The sequence below is a fragment of the Aythya marila genome, assembly GCF_965140915.1.
Source record: "Aythya marila genome assembly, chromosome: 3".
NCBI classification, from domain to species: domain Eukaryota; kingdom Metazoa; phylum Chordata; class Aves; order Anseriformes; family Anatidae; genus Aythya; species Aythya marila.
In genome coordinates this window covers 96715957-96732300 of record NC_139044.1, presented here as the reverse complement: position 1 = coordinate 96732300, position 16344 = coordinate 96715957, and the positions used below count along the sequence as shown (strand labels likewise).

General features: G+C 37.2%; 1 protein-coding gene across 1 annotated transcript in view; it reads right to left on the bottom strand.

Annotated features, from left to right (window-relative positions):
* CSMD1 (CUB and Sushi multiple domains 1) overlaps positions 1 to 16344 on the bottom strand; it is a 1184580-nt gene that overhangs the window by 155978 nt on the left and 1012258 nt on the right. The window contains exons 38-39 of the mRNA XM_082756691.1: positions 7812 to 7930; positions 4222 to 4291 (exon numbers count right to left, since the gene is read on the bottom strand). Coding sequence (XP_082612817.1) covers positions 4222 to 4291; positions 7812 to 7930 — 189 coding nt within the window. The remainder of the gene's footprint in view (positions 1 to 4221; positions 4292 to 7811; positions 7931 to 16344) is intronic.

Here is a 16344-nt window from a genome sequence, read left to right as displayed (position 1 = left end):
TGGAAGGGGATAGGGAGCAGGATGTGGCCCTCACTATCCATGAAGAACTGGTTGGTGACCTGCTACGGCACTTGGATGTGCACAAGTCGATGGGGCCGGATGGGATCCACCCAAGGGTACTGAGAGAACTGGCAGAGGAACTGGCCAAGCCACTATCCATCATTTATCAGCAGTCCTGGCGATCGGGGGAGGTCCCAGTTGACTGGCGGCTAGCAAATGTGACGCCCATCTACAAGAAGGGCAGGAGGGCAGACCCGGGAAACTACAGGCCTGTCAGTTTGACCTCAGTGCCAGGGAAGCTCATGGAGCAGATCCTCCTGAGAGTCATCATGCAGCACTTGCAGGGCAAGCAGGCAATACGGCCCAGTCAGCATGGGTTTATGAAAGGCAGGTCCTGCTTGACGAACCTGATCTTCTTCTATGACAAAATGACGCGCTGGGTGGACGAGGGAAAGGCTGTGGATGTGGTCTACCTTGACTTCAGCAAGGCTTTTGACACCGTTTCCCACAGCATTCTCCTCAAGAAACTGGCTGCTCGTGGCTTGGACTGGCGCATGCTTCGTTGGGTTAGAAACTGGCTGGATAGCTGGGCCCAAAGAGTAGTGGTAAATGGAGTCAAGTCCAGTTGGAGGCCAGTCACTAGTGGTGTTCCCCAGGGCTCGGTGCTGGGGCCAGTCCTCTTTAATATCTTCATCGATGATCTGGACGAGGGCATCGCGTGCACCCTCAGTAAGTTCGCAGATGACACCAAGTTAGGTGCGTGTGTCGATCTGCTCGAGGGTAGGAAGGCTCTGCAGGAGGATCTGGAAAGGCTGCACCGATGGGCTGATGTCAACTGCATGAAGTTCAACAAGGCCAAGTGCTGGGTCCTGCACCTGGGGCGCAATAACCCCAAGCAGAGCTACAGGCTGGGAGAGGAATGGTTGGAGAGCTGCCAGGCAGAGAAGGACCTGGGAGTGATGGTGGATAGTCGGCTGGATATGAGCCAGCAGTGTGCTCAGGTGGCCAAGAAGGCCAACGGCATCCTGGCTTGTATCAGGAACAGTGTGACCAGCAGGGCTAGGGAAGTGATCGTCCCCCTGTACTCAGCTCTGGTGAGGCTGCACCTCGAGTACTGTGTTCAGCTTTGGGCCCCTCGCTATAAGAAGGACATCGAGGTACTTGAGCGGGTGCAGAGAAGGGCGACGAAGCTGGTGAGGGGCTTGGAGAACAAGTCCTACGAGGAGCGGCTAAGGGAGCTGGGCTTGTTCAGCCTGGAGAAGAGGAGGCTCAGGGGCGACCTTATTGCTCTCTATAGGTACCTCAAGGGAGGCTGTAGTGAAGTGGGGGTTGGTTTGTTCTCCCACGTGCCTGGTGACAGGACGAGGGGGAATGGGCTTAAGTTGAGCCAGGGGAGTTTTAGGTTAGATGTTAGGAAGAACTTCTTTACTGAAAGGGTTGTGAGGCATTGGAACAGGCTGCCCAGGGAAGTGGTGGAGTCACCATCCCTGGAAGTCTTCAAAAGATGTTTAGATGTAGAACTTAGGGATATGGTTTAGTGGGGACTGGTAGCGTTAAGTCAGAGATTGGACTCGATGATCTTGAGGTCTCTTCCAACCTAGCAATTCTGTGATTCTGTGATTCTGTGATTCTTTTTCAATGAACTTTTTAATTCAGCACCTTTTAATGACTTTATCAAATGAAAGGATTCAGACTCTTTTGTGTCTCTAGAACTCTGTAATTCCTCTATCCCAGAAGTCGCTGCTCATACTGTGGGGAAGGCATGTTCTGCAGCAGAGGAGGGGTTTGCAGTGTGAAGGTGGTTCCTGCACCAGGACAGTCCTAGGAAGGGAGCCACCAGGAGCAGGCAGCCCTCATGCGAGCTGCTGGTGAGCTGTGAGCAGGGCCAGGAGCAGTAGCAGCCACCCCACAAACATACAAAACAGCCCCTAGGGAGAGCAAGTGACCGGATTGAGGCGAATAGGGCAGGCAAACAGGGCATGGCACATCATCCAGGGCACAGCATGGTAGTTCGATCATGAGGGCACACAGGAAAGGCAGAAGGTGTGCCACTTTCTTCTATTCTGAGATCAGTAAGAAACAGCCCCCTACTGAAACAGAAATGGTGTCCACTCACTGCGATAGCCAGGCTGAGGCTGAAACCTGGCCTACACCCAAACAGACCTCTGAGAACCAACATAGCTGCCCAGGCCCTCAGTTGCAGAGAACTCCAGAATCTGGATGTCCCCCTCGGGCCTGAAGATAGAAGTGGATGCTGCAGATAAAAGTGTGCCAGCTGAATGAACTTTTTGAGCACACTGCCATGTTGTGAGAGGAGCTCACCATGGAAAAAAAAAAAAAAAAAAAAAAAAAGGTATCAAGGAATCTGAGCAGGAGATTGATGCTCAGTATTGTGCTCTGACACAGGCTGAGAGACTTAGGTCCTGGCAAGGGGAAGGTAAGCTGGCTTCTAGGCCTGAACTGACAGACTTGACTGACTCACAAGACAAGGGAGACTGATCCCTTGTCTCTGCTTGGAGCAGGTGAAAGAGTCTCCCTCTTGCACCCGAGGTGCCCCTACACAACACATATGATGCTCTGGGGCTGGAAAAAGGAGTGTGTGAGTAATGGCAAGGAGCCAGGAAAGGACGAAGTTGGTACAACCAACCACCTGTATTAGAACCAGTGCAACAACAATAACAACAACAACAAAAAAAAACAAACAACTCATTAACATATTAACAAATTGTGTTAATAACTGGAGACTCCTCTCTGAGAGGTGCTGAGGCATCTGTTTGACATCTGGATAATCTCTCGAGGGACTTCTGCTGCCTTCTCATTGCCCGCATTTGTGATACCATAAAGAGGCTACTAAGCCTGGTGTGGCCAGAAGACTACCACCCATTCCTACTCTTTCACATATGGTCAAATGAGGCTGCAACAAGGATAATTTGAAATATCATAAGGAACTTTATGCCCCCTGGAAAGATGCTGAAGGGATCAGGAGCGCAAGTACTGTTCTCCTTTGTCCTGCCAGTTGGAGACTGAGACCCAAGAAGAAGATGATAGATCAAGTGTATGACTGGCTGTGTGGCTGGTGCCATGATCAGGATTTGGGGTTGTGTGATCTCAGTTGGGGTTGTACAATCTCAGTCACACTTTTAAGAGACCAGGCATGCTGACACAAGGTGGGTTGCACCTGACCAGGTGGGCCAAAAGCATTCTAGGCAGTAAGCTGGCTGGACTTATTAGCAGAGCTTTAAACTAGAGTAAGCTGGGGAAGACGATGTTCCTCTGAGTGACCGGGGAACCTGGAAACACTGACATTTTAGGAAGCAACAGGAAAATACATGTGAATTGTCCCAAAGGAATTAGGAAGGGCTCCTCTAAAAAGATGATGCAGTTGATAGCCCAGCTGAAGTGATCTTGGGGAATATAAAGAAGGTCCATATGTGCATAATGAGGTTCAACAAGTTCAAGTGCATGGTGCTGCACCTGGGTTAGTGCAATCCCAGACATGAGGACAGACTGGGAGAAGAATTCATGGAAAGCAGACCTGCAGAGAACGACTTGGGGGTTCAGGTGGACAAAAAGCTCAACATGACCCAGCAGTGCATGCTTGAAGCCCAGAAGACCAACTGCATCCTGGGCTGTATCAATGGAGGAGTGGCCAAGGGAGAGGATTGTCCCCCCCTACTCTACCCTTGTGAGGCCCCATTTGGAGTGCTCCATCCAGGTCTGGGGCCCCCAGCACATGAAAGATGTGGACTTGTTAAGTGGGTGCAGAGGAAGGCCATGAAGATGATCAGAGAGGCTGAGAGAGCTGAGGATGTTCAGCCTGGAGAAGAGAAGGCTCTGGGATGACCTCATTGATGCCTTTCAGTACTTAAAGAAGGCTTATAAAAAAGATAGTGAGTGACTTTTTACTCAAGCAGATAATGATAAGACAAGGGGGAATGGTTTTAAACTAAAAAAGAATAGGTTTAGATTAAACATTAGGAAGAAATTCTTCACTCAGAGTGTGGTGAGGCACTGGAACAGGTTGCCCAGAGAAGCTGTGGATGCCTCATTCCTGGAGTGTGTTCAAGACCAGGCTGGATGGGGCCGTGGGCCACCTGATCTAGTGGGTGGCATCCCTGTCCATGCAGGGGGTTGGAACTAGGTGATCTTTAAGGCATTTTCCAAACCATTCTATAATTCTGTGATGTTTAGAACATGATGTAAACAAGTAAGTATCCATACCAATGCAGAGAGGAGATGGATAGTTCCAACGTCGAACTGTTCCTGGCATACAGGAAATATGAGAACGGCCCTGTTTGGAAAGGGAAAAATATGAGATTTTAGATACTCATTATGGGACCTGCCAGCAAAGCAGAGCTACAAAGGACTTCCTGCCTCATCACGTACACTTTTCATATATCAACCAACTGCATTATAATCACTTTCATGAGTTTGTTAAACTATTTTCAAATACTTCAGCTTTCATCATCTTTTTCTGCTGGCTAAATGTTCTGAAATGCTCTTCTTTTGATAACTTGAAAACCTCTTCAAAATTTCAGACTAAATGTAAGGATGGTTACAAGAGAGAAGCAGCTGACTGTGCATTCATATGGTCAAGTCAGTTCAGTCCCCATTTTATTCCAGGGCCCTGGTCCACAGTGTAAGAATATGATTTCACCTTCAGGCTACAATATGGAATGAGTCAACCATTGCTCTGAGAAGTACAGACTGAGAGAAATTTGTTCCACATCTGCTTGCTACAGATGGTATGGATGTGGACCATGCCAAAAAAGTCATCCACAATTACCAGCAGGCCTTGAACTCTCACATACCCTCACAATATGACCCACTGCACACATGCAATATCTTGGCAGACAGCTATAAAAGGACAAGTGCCTTTTTATTTAGCTGTCATGTTTAATTTATTCTGCCTATTTTGAAGAAATATCCCAAGAACCAAGCAGAATCATATGGTAGCTAGAAGTGAAAAATGTCATGGCTGTAATCTGCAAAACCTACTCCCACATACACTTCAGGGTGGCTGCCCTGAAATGGCTGCAAAATGCTCTAAGCTTTAGTTGCACCAGCAACAGTTCAAGCTGAAAACTTTACAGTAGCACAAACAAAAGCCTTTTTTTTTTTTTTTTTGTCATTTCTCTCCTCTGAGAAACTCAGTTTATGCATCTGCTGTTGGAAGGCAAACACTGAATAAACTGGCATGAGTGAAAGAGTCTGATATAGTGAACGAGACATGGACTGAGAGCAAGGCATAGTTCTGGTGTCAGTAATTTGGATATATGACATTGGAAGTCACATCTCTTGTTTGTTTTTATGAAGTGTATTAAGAGCCTGATAGTTAGCAAGGTAGCACATTTTATCAATATGTTATGAAATTTTATTTATATATTATTTGTCCAAAGCAATCCAATTCTCAGAAAAATAAAATCGAGTAAGTAAACTAGTAAAAGAAAATACATTTGATGAATTTGTTTTCATGTTATTTGTTATATTTACAAAAAAAAAGTAATCATACTAATTTGAATAAAGCTCATACAGAATTGTATTGAAATACATGGGATGAAACTTAAATAATCATTTAGTTAAATATATTTATACAACCTCTGACATTCAAACTGAAGCATTTTGGAAAAAAATAGAAAAAAAAAGTAAAAAAAAATTACATTAAAATTAACACAAAGTATTTTTCTTATGAGAATACTTTTTTAATTTAAAGGAAAAAGATCTGTGCACTTATTGTGTGATTTTAGTTACTTGCAAAATGGATGAAGTTTTGAATAATTTACTTAATTCAATATTTCCTGGTTTATTTTATCCTCTCTTTCTGTCTTCTGTGATTGCATTTCTCTGATGTGAGCTGGGGTTAGGGAAGCCATAATTTAACTACCACAGTCATGTAAAAAGTAAAATGGTCTATAAAAGATCTTTTGAAAAATAAAGTGAAATGATTCCTCTGGTTTCAAGCCTCCTTGCAACAAGAGCACACTCTGATTTCAGTCTTTCAAAGTTACCTCCTGGGGGGAGACACTTAATCCTACAGCTAGCAATTACCTTTCTTATGCATCTCCAGGCAGTAGTTTAAGCTCTATGACTTTTCTGGTAAGTCTCAATTATAAACTAATCCTCACCTGATTGTTATTGCTAGCTGTGAATAAGTTCTCTAAAGACTGGGGGTAAATTCATATATAGAGTGGGAAGAAAAAAAAAAAAACACAACACACATACAGAAATGTGTATGGATATGCAAAGTTATGCTTGGTTTATACTTGTTGAATACAAAAGATATTGCACCTCAGAGAACTTTACTTTCCTTATTTATATATTTTTTATTTGGAGCCATTTTTATTCATCTTGGCTGAGCAACATCTGATACATAAATTTGTATCTTTCTTACAGCAGAGTAAGTATAGATATTATACAGTACAGTATATATATCCTCATTACTATCTTGAAAAGTTTCATAGTCTTTCCTATTTATTCATTTTTGAATTTAGTCATTGAAAATTCTTTTTATGCTTAAGACAAGATTGCAAAACCATTTTTTATATTAGTCAGATTCCACAGTTAGAACTAAATTTGTCTGTGTGGAAGTAGAATTAAGAAATCATGTTAGGGAACAATATGCAATGAAATTTTAAGTAAGTACATCATTATAGAATCCCTCTAAGTATAAAAACATAAGTGCAGTTAGTCATATTCAAGGACTACAGAAAAGATACACACAAAAGACATCTTGTGGGTTTGTGATAGTGGTATACACACTGAACTGAGCATTACCACAGATCAGCTTATATGCAGATCTCTTCAATACAAATAAATTATTATTTTATACTAATACTGTATTTTTTTTTTTGAAATTACACTTTAGAATTTGCTCTAAGTAAAAATAGGTACAAAACATCAAGACAGGGATAACAACGTTCAGAAGGTTTCTGATACACATTCTTACTATTTCTGAAGTATACCCTAACGTGAATGAATCCACCTCAGTATTTCAGTAATACTATTTTCAGTATAGACAGAAAATTCAAAGAGACTATATCTTGAGGGTTTATCTATATCTAATGCATGTCATAAAAAACTGAACCATACCCTTTTTTTTTTTTCATATGCAAGATTCAGATGTTTCATAGCTGAGAAAGTAGGGAGAGAAGATCATGCAATATCATGGGCAGTACAAGTAGGAGTCAATCCATCAAACCTAAACAATGCAATATTAGATATCCATGCTAACCTTCTGACATCTTAATCAGTGAAGAAAGGTGATACTTTCTGAGGAGGTACCTGTCCTAATAATGAACAATCTTAGGATGAGTCATTTTTTGGGCGTGGGTCTACAGTGGGAGCATAAACAGCCAATTCTGATTAGATAAGCTGTTTTTCAGATAGAATAAATTAGATTAGACGTTATTCCATTCAAGAGGAATTCCATTCCTTCAAGAGGAATCAGTCTTAATTAATTTTCTCTCTTTGTTGTATCAGATCACTGTTATAGGCTATACCGAATAATCGGATGTTCAACTGTTTTCTGAGCAGAATAGGGAATCCCATTACATGTCTCTACCACCATGGCTAAAATTTCACTTAGAAGAACTACTTTCAAAAAAATGGAAAAACACAGTATGGTTTCAATAAGCATAGTACTAAAATCATTTTCTAGAAAAAATATTTTAGCCATGTCATTTCCTTGTCCATTTGATGTTTTTTTACTACTCAATGGTATTTTAAGATATAAGACATGCAAGATGTGCCAGACAGTGTATATTCCACAGTGTATATTTTGAAGAAAACAAAAGAAAGAAAAGAAGAAATACCTGTAATGTATATCCTGGCTCACACTGAAATGACAACACATCATTCACCATATATCTATCTCCTGATTTGATCCCATTGCTAGGAATTACTGGTTCTGGACAGGCAGCAAGGCCTACAGCTGAGGAAAGTAAAAACAAAACAAAAAGCATAAGTAAGTAGACATCTCTTTGTTGATATTTTCTAATTAACTCTTTCAACGGCATAATTTGTTTTTAACAGAACATTAATTAAAACATATTTCAACATTAAGCTGTACTGTTGTTTAAAGCACAGAGATTTTCAGAACTACCCTGCAAAATACAAATGGTATGACTGAAACACAAAGATTATACACTGCAACTGTACCAATTATCATGTCATGTTGATATGATATCCTGCATCATTTTATTGTCTTCAAACAGTATGTTAATTCTAGGATTTTTTTTATATATATATATATATATATATATATATATATATATATATATATATATATATAACTTCTGCTCTTTTCCTTTTAATGAGAGAAGCAGAGAGAAAGTACATATGTATGCGCTCTCTTTTCAGCAGCAAAAAAGAAAAACTACTGAGGTTAGATGGTTGGATAGCTAGAGACCAAGGGTATTCCTTATGTTTAGACAATTGATCTCGTGTGTTGACTATAAAGAAGTTCAGACATCTGAAATTTAGAACTTTAAACTTGAAACTAAATCTTTGCATAGGTGTAACAGAACAGTCTCTGTTCTTAACTATTTTTAGCCAGGTGTTAGAAGCAGAAGATTACTTTATAAAAACTATCCATGACTGGTAATTTCTCAGATATGTTTGGCAACCCAACATAGCAATTTATTCTTTTTGCTAAGTATATATCACTTTTATCTTTTTATTTTGTGCCTGTCTAAGGATTTAGTCAACACAACACAAAAATTAAATATCAACTCAGCTAACTAAGCTAACATGCTTCAAATGATAAGGACAGTTGACAAGATGTTCATTGGATTTAAAAATCTCATGTTTTTAAGATTTGTTTTGCAAACAAATGAACCACTAGAAATATTTTGCTAGTTTATGATCTGATTACAAAATTTAATTTCACAGAAGTTTGAAATAGCTCTTATATATTCTCCTGAAATTGTTGTTGCTGAGCCATTTTGTTTCTTTCTGGAAATAGGTTCCATAGTCATGTACACTCTTTCTATGTCCTGTGCCCTTGAGTCTTACTACATTTCATTTTTTTCAGGTATTAGCAGCAAGCTACTCTAATGCTGAATGACAGCTATTAAGCTATGAAGTACAATCTTTAAAACAACTGCTGCAAGAGTCATTAAACTAAACATTTTCTAATTAACACATAAAGAATTATTTAAGTGTTAAAAGCTACAGGATCTCTCTGAAGTACTTTTGTAATGCAATGTATAATTTAAAAAAATATCTAAAGTCAATTTAAAGATATTCAGTAATTGCTTCCACAAAATTTACAAATATTGGCATTTTAACAATATCAGAAACTTTCGATGTTTTGGTGGCTCCATGTGGCGAATAGGGACTTCATGGTAATTATGAACTGTAATATTTAACATAGGCATGAGAATAATATCATCATTAACCTTAATGGTTTTATTTTAGTTGCAGTTTCCTAGTATAATTCCTTTGGTCAACCAATCAGTGTTCCATAATACCATAAAAGTGTCCATGTCTGAACAATTTATTTGGGTATGTATAGGCACTATTTAGCCATGATCTGCACCCATACGAACTGCCTCTTTTCTCCAGTATTAAGTGAAAGGTAGCATCTTATTACAAAAATTACTACACTATAAAGACTATCGTTTATTATAGACTATTTGTTTATTAATTATTGTTATTTATTATGGCTAATTAATTTTTTTTTTGCTTGTATTCATACAGAACTCAAGCAAATCAAGATGCATTTCTGAATTTCCTTAGCCTTCTCACTCTTGAATAGAAAATAAAATAAAAGATAGGCTCCAAACACACCATTATTAAGCAAGTAAGCCCCTAACAAAGACACTGTGATTAAATGCTTTTAGATAGAGATGTACTTGATGAATTCTATGAATATAAATTTGATATTTACTTCCTGTCTTCAAGAAATTCATGCTTTTGTTGAATTCAGAATTGGTGTGTGTGTTGAGAGTTACAGGTCTGCAGTCTAAATTTGTATCAAGTTATTTTTGCAGATTTTACTGAGTCAAGAAATAGTTTTGTAACAGTGAGTGCATGGCAATATTAACAATGTGCTTACAATATAGCTCTTTCTGTCATTATTTAAATAGCATATAGACTAATCAAAATAAAAGCTTTGAAGTCATTTTCTGTTCAACTGTTAATATGGTATGACACTACATTATTTATCTTAATATTTTAATAATTTGATAAAAAAAAATCTTTCTGTTGTTTGCTTTATATTATTGCTTCTATTCCATTGGAATAATATTCATAATATAGAATATTCTATTATAATATCAAAAAATGGTATGCAAAACCAACTCATAATTTACTTTATTTGATATACAAAACAGTAAGAAGCAATATTACTTCCTCAAAAGAAAATAGAAAGTTGGAAACAGTAAAATATTTTCAGTCCTTAGCCCCCATCATCTATTCATTACATAATATTAACCTATAACATTTACTTTTGAATAAGAGAACAAAAATAATATGCTCTGTCTTGCTCTTTTCAGGAAAACTATTTACTTGGTATAGTAAAATTTCAATTTAACTTGTCATAGGGTTCTGTAAAAATCTATGGTATGAAAACTAACGTTTTCAAACTTAATTGATTTTAAAACATTCTGATTGCGACTGATACAGTCACAATGTTTGAATGTTGTTGAAATAATGAATGTTTCAGAGAAAGCAAACGAAATTCAGTATCTGGGGACAAATGAAAGAACTTAACTATCCATGACTTTGAAATACATTAAATGAGATTTTATGTGAACAGTCAGTAATAAAGGGAAAACATGTAAAATGTCAAGTCTAAGCAATCAAAAAAGGACAAGGATTGCTCAGTGCATGCTCTTCGGAGCTCTGCTTCTGCTATGCAGTACAAGAGAGAACACATCAACGTCAAGAATGATAACCTTCTTCCTGACCTTCTTCCACTTACTGCCTGATAAATACTTTTTTGGCCTCTGCTGTGCCATAAGACAAACATGCCTCACTTCAATAATTATATACATGCCTACAATTACCTCAAATTCTGTCCAAACATCACTGCCATTGATGGCAGAAAGAAAATCCTTGCTGGCATATCTGACAATATGAATGCCCATTAGTGTCCATTTCAGAAAGCTGCAAACTGAGCAATACAAGAATTTCTTGACAGCATGACCCAAAGTCACTGGGCTTTCTTTTTTGACTTCCTCCCTCCCACCCTTATGTGGCTAACTGAACATACTGTTCTTTATTACACTACAAACGTAAAGCTGGAGTTACTTCTTTCTGTTTTGATGCTGGCGTATATCAGCAACCCAAGTTGTTCTTTCCAAAACTGCATGCTTCAGACACCAGCCTTGAAAATGCATTTACCTTACTGGATTACTGCAAGAGAGGTCAGATTCTTTTCAACAGCCAGGAAGGTATATAGATATACTGACGGGATCTGGACCTATTATATTAAAATTTCCTCATTTATGACTCACACCTGATTTAATAATGGGAAAAGATCTAATTGTGTGAAAGATCTTAATGTGGACCACAACAAACAAACAAAAACAGAAAACCTGCTATTTAGAAGTATATGTTCTCTTCTCGTCTGATCTTATCCTTCAATTTGTTGAGATCTTTAAGAAATGCTAAAAAAATATTAATTGTTTGTATTATGTCAGTTCCTGAGAACCTTTAGCACTTGAAAACACACAACTGAAAAGTTTCAGAAAAAGAGAAAGTAATTAAAAGTATGCTCATTTTGTTGCATATATTACATCATCTTGGTATACCTGTAAAACAAAGGCTTATAGGAAGAATGACACCGAATCATGCCATGTGTCTTAATTCAAGGTAATAAAGCTAGATGACATTATTAAAGCACTGACTGCATAAAGCATGATTTTTATTGAACTGTTTTAATTGTAATCATTTCATTTAGATATATTTACACAAACTTTTAGAGAGGTTTGTGGCCCAAATCTATGTGTCTATGTTCACCATATATTAAGCTCCTAGAAAAGCAAAACTAACTTCAACTGAGAGGTTCAAGCAGGGTGTTGTGTGAGCAAATACTCATTATTTTCAGACATTTATTATATTCTATATTTGTTTGTATATTAAATTAAATACTGAAAGTACTAGAATTAATAAATGAGATTTTAAGACTAGGCTTGAAACATCAGTGCCTACAAATGCAATTGAATTAAACAGACATTTCTAAATCATCCTGTTTGGATAGTTTCTTCCTTTGTTCATTAAAATTAAAATGAATTCAATCAAAGGGCAGGAATATTTATTCTTCCTACTGCTGTATGTACTGGAAATGCAACAAAGCACATGTTTGCTGGTAGTTGTGAAAATGATTGTATTTTTTATTCTACCACAGTTTGGGAGAAAAACATGCATATGAAAGATTAGTTTGAAAGATTATTTTTTGTCTTTCCTACAGTTATCTTTTGCATACATTTTACTGCTTTGTTTGTCATCACAGATTGCTGCAATCAGTTTAACATCTATAATCCTTCTGAAATAACAAGAAACAATGCCACACAGTGGCTCTCAACAATACTTTTTTCTCAACACTTCGATCAGTTTTACATTTTTCTAAGGTACTGACCAATTCCTTCTCTTGACTTGGCTGAGTTCATGTATCTGCCATTCTTAAAAAATGAACAAACAAACAAAAAAAAATGTTATATCATGGCACAAATGTCATGTCATAGCATACGAATTAGGTAAGACCACTCAACTTGGACAACTAATTCATATATGTATTTTTGATGCCTAACATAAAAAACATCCTAAGGTAAATGACTAAATTGTATTAGTCACCAGAAGACTTGTGTGGTTTTGAAGGCTGCAAAGGGAACATGCTGTCTGCCTAGGTTAGACACAATCTAAGATTTACAGAAGCAGACTGACCAGAACATTCTCATGGAAATAAAGAAATACACAGGAAAAAAAAAAAAAAACAAACAAAAAAAACAACAACAACAACAAAAAAACACAAATGGAGATGACCATCTCAATTTTTAAAATTCCATCATGAAAAGGAATTTTAATGATATATGTTTCCATCCATTCCAGAAATTCCATCCATACATAAATTTCCATTAAAATTCCATTAAAGGAATTTAAAAGGAATTAAAAAAGTTAAAAGGAATGCACCTTTTCAAGAAATAAAACAAGGCTTATTAAGTTATTTAAATTAACTTGAAATATTTAGCATATAAATAAGCTGTGAGTAGAAGCTGAATCTTTTATAAAGTATTTATTAAGTTTTATAAAGTTACTTTAAAAAATCAATATGCAGTGTAGAATATATGTGATCATATAAAAGTAAATTAAGTATATTTTACTGAAATAAAGCTATTTTCCCTAACATAGTAACCTAAATCCAGGCATGCTTATCGCATTTACACTTCTGAAAAATACATTTTTAAGTAGAAGTTCCCCTCCATTTATTCTATTATACAAATGTGATATATAATATCTATTCTATATATAATATTATAATAATAATTAAATAATAAAATTCTATGTATAATAATTATTTAATAATATTATTTATCTATTCTAGATAAATAATTTATCTTCTGAATAAAAATAATTTGAGGACAACTAAGGATACTCCTCTGTTTCTCTTGCTTCTTGGAATTTCTTCTGAGATGAAGGGAATGTTCCTAAGTGATACTCACTTATTACTGTCTTTATGAAAATTATTTTCTTACATATTTCTGGAAATCTGTCCTTCATCTGTGAAACAGTTTTTTCCCCTGTCACTCAATTTCTTTTCTCGTAACTACATAAAATAAAGGAGAAGCCCTACATTAAACTGCAGAACATATGAATGGGTTCAAAATCTATTGCTTTTCCTCTGTCTTCAGCAAAGACCAACTGAAAGAAGATAAGATAGTGGGTTCCTGAAAAGCAGCTACTGACAATTGACAAAAAGTAGGAAAGAAGACCTTTTGATACCTGCAGTGACCTGAACCCACCTTACTAATTCTCAGAAGAATATCTTTGTAAGCAAAGTATGTAGAGAATTTCAGCAACAGGAAAGGAGAGAAACTCTCAGGCTCTCTCTCATAAATTTTTCAAATGTGTTCTGGAACAATAACTGAAAACCATGTACTCCATCACCTACTTAAATATCATGACCAATAGCTTATATTCTGAAGAGCCCAAGTCCAGCTCTGTCCCCTAAAGTACTATTAAACACAGGTCTCTGGACTTATAATGGGGTGTCATAATTTTTGTACAGTTGTGTCCGCCTTGTACATCTGGTCTTAGTGTTCTACTACTTTTGATAAAACACTTAAAAGACAAGGTGAACCCAAATGATTGACCATTTTGCAACTAGAATGCTGATCCAAATCCTGCTGCAGCTGTTTCATAAAAGAGAACAGACTTAAAAATAGATATTGAAGACCCCCACTATCACTATTTTTGTACCTGTAAAACACCCCAATCCTTTGGAATAAAAATGTCCTTTCAATCAATTTTAAATTGACTTTTAAATTGACTTCTGAAAAAGCTATTTTTTTCCAGTGCTGCTTCAACCAGTAGGTGACTGAGTGATCACAGACTTCAGAATTCATAACCAAACATGAGCAATATTTGCACCATTTTGCACTGAGAAGTATTTTGTTTTCTGCTTATTTGTTGGTCTAAAAAGGAGACCACTCAATATAAAACAGTAACTTCTTGCTGTGGTGATTTGCTGAGTTTCTGTATTCACAGACACGCACAGATATACTGTACTCCTGTTTGCCCTGCAGAGACTATATACCACACAAGAAAGCAAATTATTCTCTCCTGTCAGACTGTCAACAGAATAGTTAAGTAAGCTCTGAATGCTGAATTTTGTTACCTTGACCTGCACTGTTGCTTTTCTAAAAAACATTGACATTGAAATATTGGCACCACTGAAGTCAATAGATGTTTTAGCAGAGCATGGTTGTGAGACTGACAATTAGGAGACAAACAAAAGCATAAATCCAACTGACCTTGCATGCTCCCAAACACTTTTTACTTGTTAACAGAATAAATTTTTTTTCCAGAAATTGCTGGGATAATAAAACCGATACGATAAAAGATAAAAATTGAACTTCAAAATGTTCATTGTACAACAGATTCCTAGAATAATTTTGTACTTGTTCAGAACACATACGAAATTACATTTTCACTGTAGGATAAAGGAGAGGACTGGGTAGGAAAAAGTATCTCTGCCAACACTGACCAGCTAGGAAGGAGGGGTTCACCATGGGAAGGATGGGGAAGAAGATTACAACCTACATTTCTTTGAGGAAAAGTAAATGGTACAGAAGGCAAAAGGTGCATGTTGATGCAAAGAGAAAGACACCTTCAGAAACATAAAAACAGGATGAAAGGACACTTACCTCAAGTGTATAATAGAAATGCATCCAGAATGGGAATTAAGTATGATGAACTAGAGCTCCACATGTGGTCACAGAACTGAAAAATCACTGGCAAAACTGAGCTGTGATAGAACAGCTTGCATATTGGGTAGTATGCTGGACAGATAAAAGCTCTTCAGGAAGACACAGGGAAGATCAGGGGATAGCCTTCCATATGAAGAAGTTGAAAGGCATGGTGCTTTTACATGTCAACATACAGGTCAATGGATTGGGTGAGAGTTTGTGGATCAGGATCAGAGGAAACAAGAAGTATGACATTGTGGTAGGAATGTATTACCAACACCCAATTGATGTAACAAAATAGACATTTTAAACAAGTTAAGGAAATCTCTGTATTACAGGTTCTGGTTCTTATCTGACACTCTAACCTCCCTGACATAATCTGGAAGAGAAACATAGTGGAACACAACCAATCCAAGAGGTTTCAGGGTAGGAGGGTAGCTTCTTGATACATAAACACTTAATACATAAATACTGCAAAAACTGTCATCAGCCTTCCTAGGTTCTTCTGCTCATACCACTAGTGATTTACCAAGAGAACTGTAGTGTTTTATTGTAGCTCTGAGATTATAAAGCTGTGTTTGTTGTTGTTTTTTTGGGGAGGGAGGGAGGAGGCAGAGGGTTGTTGTTTGTTTGCTTGTTTTGCAATTACATCAGTTGTTGAAAGGAATTTGAAGGAATAGCAAGGAAAATAATGTGTTATCAGTTCTGTTTTTTATGATTTGGCCAACGGTGAAACTAACTAATTTGTTTGTTGCTGTTATCTATATTTTAGAATAAACTGAAACATGACAAAATAAATATACATATTAAACCCCACACCTTTTGAACGTTGTCCTGAATTGGCATCTTAATTTGTTGTATGGTGCTAACTGTGAAAGCCGAGTTCAGTAATCTCAAATATCACTTAATTTAAAAAGTCGGTTTAATAGATGCC